The sequence below is a fragment of the Calidris pugnax genome, unplaced genomic scaffold, assembly GCF_001431845.1.
Source record: "Calidris pugnax isolate Ruff unplaced genomic scaffold, ASM143184v1 scaffold256, whole genome shotgun sequence".
Lineage (NCBI taxonomy): Eukaryota > Metazoa > Chordata > Aves > Charadriiformes > Scolopacidae > Calidris > Calidris pugnax.
This window is the reverse complement of record NW_015091079.1, coordinates 458,689-464,688: the sequence shown is the minus strand read 5'-3', so window position 1 is coordinate 464,688 and position 6,000 is coordinate 458,689. Positions and strand designations below refer to the sequence as shown.

The 6,000-nt window shown below is 52.3% G+C and overlaps 1 protein-coding gene across 1 annotated transcript in view; it reads left to right on the top strand.

The window, feature by feature from the left end:
- Positions 1 to 341: 341 nt before the first annotated feature.
- The window catches only part of LOC106896991 (formin-like protein 2), a 93,671-nt gene continuing 88,012 nt past the window's right edge, over positions 342 to 6,000 (top strand). Inside the window, 2 exon segments of the mRNA XM_014957337.1 lie at positions 342 to 353; positions 2,131 to 2,214. Coding sequence (XP_014812823.1) covers positions 342 to 353; positions 2,131 to 2,214 — 96 coding nt within the window.

The window sequence follows — 6,000 nt, the reverse complement described above, 5'->3', positions numbered from 1 at the left end:
GGTGCTGGGAAGCTTCCAATCAACCTCTTGGTGCTCCATCCCAATCCCTCATCCCCCAAAGCTCGCCCAGGTGCCATCAGAGATAACACTCACCATCCCAGCATCACGGAATACAAGGAGGGAAATCCTTGTCTTTGCCACCCAGGGATGGTGCTGGGAAGCTTTTCCATGGATGCCCAGCCGCTTCCAATTAACCTCTTGGTGCTCCATCCCAGCCCCTCATCCCCCAAAGCTTGCCCAGGTGCCATCAGAGATAACACTCACCATCCCAGCATCACAGGGATTGCCCTCGGCACCCACGGTCCCCGTCCAGGGGCTTAATTAAATTTAGATTTTGCAGCATGCCGTTGAGGGTGAGCAGCCTTGGGTGCCAGCAGCCTGGACTGATCACAACTGGTGGTAACCCCAACGCTTGCTGGTGTTTGTGGCAGCTTGGGCTGTCCACATCCCTCCAATCCCTTCCCCCCAGCAGGCTTTTTGGGAGGAAACGGAGGTCTGGACCCCAGGGTGGGCAGAGTCCAGCTCCGGGGGTGTTTCTGAGCATCCCCACCTCCTCAGAACATTTCATGAAAAGCCTGCTTTTAATAAAATCTGTAAGATGCCAATTCCCCAGGTTCTGAAGAAAGTGGGGGCTGCTGGAGCAGAGTGTTCCAGTACCTAACCACCGGTTTGTTGGTGACACTTTTGCTGCAGGATTATTGGTTCTGGCCTCTTTTTGTGCCTCCCGCAGCCTTTTGGCAATTAATCCTGGAAGGGTAGTGCCCGCCGGTGCTGGAGGTGTGCACAGCCACACTTCCAGCCCAGTCCGGGATGGGCCAGAGCTTTGTGGTCCTGAAGGGTTAACTGGGGATAACTGGGGCTGGTGGGGACATGCGAGCTGGAGAGCAAGAGGTGGGAGAGCAAGAGGTGCTCGGGTGGATTTCATTCGGCCACTTCACCTCGCTGGGCTGATAGGGAAGCTCTGCAGGCTTGTGTTTGGGAAGCTCTTGAGATGTTCCTGGATACTCCTGAGGCATTCTGGGGTTTTCCTGAGGTGTTCCTGGGTTTTCCTGAGGCATTCCTGGGTTTTCCCAACGCATTCCTGGCTTCACCTGAGGCATTTCTGGGTTCACCTGAGGCATTTCTAGATACTCCTGAGGCATTCCTGGGTTCTCCTGAGGTGTTCCTGGGTTCTCCTGAGGCATCCCTGGGTACTCCTGAAGCATTTCTGGGTTCTCCTGAAGCATCCTTGGGTACTGCTGAAGCATTTCTGAGTTCTCCTGAGGCATCCCTGGGTTTTCCTGGGGCATTCCTGGCGTCTCCTGAGGCATTTCTGGGTACTCCTGAGGCGTTCCTGGGTTCTCCAGCAGCGTCAGCATGACAGTTACGCTGTGTGTTTCGAGACACGGCTCTTACAACTGCCTTGGGAGCGAGTGGCCGCCCTACCCGAGACAATTGGCTCTGGAAAGATATCTCCTCTGACATCAAAGGAGCCAGCAAACGATAGGCATCATCTAATTGCTGCCTCTCCCCTGCCTTCCCACTCGGTTTATCAGGTTGTCATTCATGATCCTCTCTCTCAGGATCGTTATCTTTGCGTGTACAAGGAGCACGACGTCAGGACAGGCCGCGGCAGTCCCACCTCTGGGAGCTGTGTTGCCCAGATAAGGTGGCACGCGGTGACATTTAGCAACCTGAATAGCGTCCTGCTGCTGAAATAAAATGAAGTTTTTATTTCATCTCAAGATCTTGTTTGGAGGGAAGCGGCCTCCTGCAGCTGGAGTGTGTGTTCCCGTATGAGTGTGCTGGGAAGAGAGGATGATGAAGGGGATGTGGTGGACCACGGGGACCCCTCAGGGCTGGAAGGTGGTTGCCACGGCCGGGGAAGTCCTGTCCTCCTGTCTGGATGGAGGTGGTTTGGAGGGACCTCCTCCTGTGTCCCAGCACCGAGCCCTGCCTTGTGATTCACTGGTGCTTTTTGGGGCCAAAGACAGCATTTAGAGGGAATGTTTCTGAATAACCCTGTCAACAGGAACTCTCATAAAACAATTAGAGCGACCGCAGCCCCGTTGCCTTGGTTTGCTCATGCCTGACTCCCCCGGAGCCCCAGCCCTCTGCGGTCCCTCACGTTTGCTCTCTCTTTCTCCACAGAATGCCATGAACTTGCCACCTGACAAAGCCCGGCTCCTGCGACAGTATGACAACGAGAAGAAGTGGGAGCTCATCTGTGACCAGGTGAGGGTGGCCGGGGGGGCTTTTGGCAGACCTGGGTTCCATCAGCAGTGTCCCCAGGCTCCCTGTGGACGCCACGTACTCAGGGACATTCAAACACTCATTTCTTTGGTGTCCTACTCCATCATTGCTAAGAGCTCATAGAAGCTTTGTAACAATAATTCTCTTTTTTGCCATAGAGCGGTATTTCTTTCCCCTCTGACGTTACCATCACCCCTGTGCCTGCTTCCCCTGGGCAGTGAACGCTGCTTATTTTGCCAGGGGCTGGAGGAGACTGATCTTCAGTCACCTTTTGGCCAGCTCTTTGATTTTGGGCTGTCTTGACCCATGTAAGAATCACAGAATCACAGAACCTTCTAGGTTGGAAGGGACCTCAAAGATCATCTTGTCCAACCGTCAACCTAACTTTGACAAAAATAGACACCCACACAACAAACAAGAAGCATCACCATCCCTAAACCATACCTCCCAGCACTGCATCAACCCCTCTTTTGAACACCTCCAGGGATGGGGCCTCAACCACCTCCCTGGGCAGCCCATTCCAATGCCTGATAACCCTTTCAGTGAAAAAATTTTTCCTAATATCCAGGAAAGAGGAAAGAACACTCTCCATCCAGGGAGTATTTGCCTTCCCACCTCACCAGCCCTTGTGGCAGCTGGTGGTAGCCATGGCCTTCGGGGAGAGGGAAGGGGTGATGGAGCCTGAACTCCTCTTCCCCTCCAGAGCTCAAACAACAACCTCGGATTAAGCAGCACCATATGCTGAGGCATCTTGGTGTGTGAGCTCTGCTCGGGCGTACAGGCTGGGCAGCAATACACAGCGATTAACAGGTTGTCTCCCCCCTGACAAATGAACAGAAACTGCATTCTTTAGAGAGAGGGAAGCGTGCAAGAGCTGGGGTGGGCATTGGTGAGCAAAAGCAGGGTCTGCCCTGAACTTCAAAAGTAATCGTTAATGAAAATAATTGATCCAGGACTGAGAAAGTAGGATGTTTCTGTGAAATGTAAACACAGAATAAGAATTTGGCAGAAGGTACAGTCATGCTGCAAGGTCAGGAAAATTTTAATAAATTGGTAGGTCTTCCCTGGATGTGTTCAAGGCCAGGTTGGACGGGGCTTCAGAGCTGTTCAGCCTGGAGAAGAGAAGGCTCCAGGGAGACCTTGGAGCCCCTTCAAGTCCCTCAAGGGGCTCCAGGAGAGATGGGGAGGGACTCTGGATGAGGGAGGGGAGCCCTAGGAGGAGGAGGAAGGGTTTGACCCTGAAAGAGGGGAGATGGAGCTGAGCTGTGGGGAAGAAGTTCTTTGGTGTGAGGGTGGTGAGAGCCTGGCCCAGGTTGGCCCGAGAAGCTGTGGCTGCCCCATCCCTGGAGGGGTTGAAGGGCAGGTTGGAGGGGGCTTGGAGCAACGTGGTGTGGTGGGAGGTGTCCCTGCCCAGGGCAGGGGGTGGAATGAGATGGTCTTTGAGGTCTCTTCCAACCCAGACTATTCTGTGATTCTATGATTTGTGAGACATTTCCTATTCAGCTATGACAGTGACAGACCCTCTGATAAAATCCACTTACCTTATAGTAAAGCTGAATACAGGATAACTTGCTTTTTTGTTTTTTTTCCAGGAGTATTCTCCTGGTGCAGAAAACCAAAAGCGTTGAGCTATTTAAAGTTTCAGTTTAGTGAGACACCGAACAAATTGCTTAATGTGCTGTAAGTGATTTGTTTCATGGATGTTTGTGCCCACTCGGAGCGTGGGGATGGAAGGGTGAGCTCCGTGCCGGAGTCCGTGGGCTCTGTTTGCACCTCCTCGGCAGTGGGACAGGCAGGAATATTCAGATCAGAGCCTCGTTGGGCAAAATCCGACCTGGGAGCGGATCCACCCCAGGCAAAGCACAGCTGCTGCTGAATCACTCCTGGCCTCAGCAGCCAGAGAGGAGGGACCAGCAGATGGAAACGCGGCGAAGGAAATTCGCAATCTGCAGCAATCGCGTCTCTTAATAGCTCCTTGCACAACCCCGGGTCCACCCCCAGGTTGGGATGAGTCTGCTTCCCATCACTCAGAGAGAAGGAGCAGGTCTGGAAGCCAGAAGGGCAGGGAGCTGCTGGAGAGGGGACAGCAGAGGGCTACAAAGATGATGAGGGGACTAGAACATCTCTCTGATGAGGAAAGGCTGAGGGACTTGGGGCTTTTTAGTCTGGAGAAGAGAAGACTGAGGGGGGATCTGATCAACACCTATAAATACTTCAAGGGTGGGTGTCAGGAGGATGGGGCCAGTCTTTTTTCAGTGACAGGACAAGAGGAAATGGGCACAAACTTGAACATAGGAAGTTCCACCTAAACATGAGGAGGAACTTCTTTGCTGTGAGGGTGTCAGAGCCCTGGCAGAGGCTGCCCAGAGAGGTGGTGGAGTCTCCTTCTCTGGAGACATTCAAACCCCACCTGGCCATGGATGCCCCATCCCTGGAAGTGTTCAAGGCCAGGCTGGATGGGGCCTTGAGCAACCTGCTCTAGTGGGAGGTGTCCCTGCCCAGGGCAGGGGGGTTGGAACTTGATGATCTTTGAGGTCCCTTCCAACCCAAACCATTCTATGATTCTATGTTCCTGTGGGACCTGCTCTGGGTGGACCTGCTCTGGCAGGGGGTTGGAGGAGATGATCTCCAGAGGTCCCTGCCAGCCCTGACCATTCTGTGATCCTGGGACGTGTCGCAGGTCCCTGGCTGCCCTGGTGGGTCCTCGCCAGCCCCTGTAACTCACAGCGTTGTGAAGCAGGTGTCTGTGCAGCACCATGATACAGCAGATGGGGTGTGAAATATTTATATCTGTCCACATAATGAATGTGCGTACTGAAAGAACTGCCAGGAATAGATTTTTTACAGAATGTATGTTTAAAGCCTGGATGCAGATTTTGACTGCTGTTTTCTGTTGGTATCACTCATTACACCGTTTTTGCCTGGTTTTTTTGCTCAGTGAAGCACTGAGGATGTAAATTAATGTGACAGCTTGAGGAAATTAACTCTTACCCTCCTGCACTGCTTTTCAGCTTTTGTAAGAAAGCAAAATAAGGTCCAGAGATTGCCCTTAAATGGTATTTACTGAACAGTCTGTTCAGCAGACCCTGGCCCATTTTTCTGATGACATATTTTGAGAATGTTATGGGGAGAGAATGTGGCTCCCAAAAGGGAACTCTCACTTTCGTACAAGTGTGATTAATGAAAGTGGGGAGCTACCAATCTCATGGTGATCATAATGATAATGATAATAATGATGGTGTAGTGAATTGTTGTAGGGGTTGCTGGGCTGGTTGTGGGACACTCATCCTGTTCCTTTGTCTATAAACTTTGGAAGTCATCTAAGCGTCGCTGCTGGTGTCCTGAGAGCTTGCTCCCCACCTCTCTGGCTCAGGGTACAAGGAGAAGAGCAGCAAAGCCAATAGACCTGTTGCCCATCCTGGAGAGGGCCAAGCAGTGGTCATCTGGGGGGTGAGATGGGAAGGATCCGGGCAGGGAAGGGGATACCATTTCCAGGCATGGAGAGCCTGGTGTCCTGGAGGCCTCTTCATCCATTCGTCTGCCTGAGGTGTTAATGAGGGGACATGGTTGTTGAGAGAAGAGGTTGGGGACATCTTGCAAAGTTCTTCATTGCCCTCTAATGGCAAATCGTGGCAGGGGCATCACCTTGTCCTCACCTTTGGAGATGCTGGAGGTGTGCGTGGGAAATAATGAATTAAGAGACCTAAAATGAAAGTCATGAGGTTTACATCTAAAATATCCTCACGGAGGTGGTTGTAGAACTCTCTC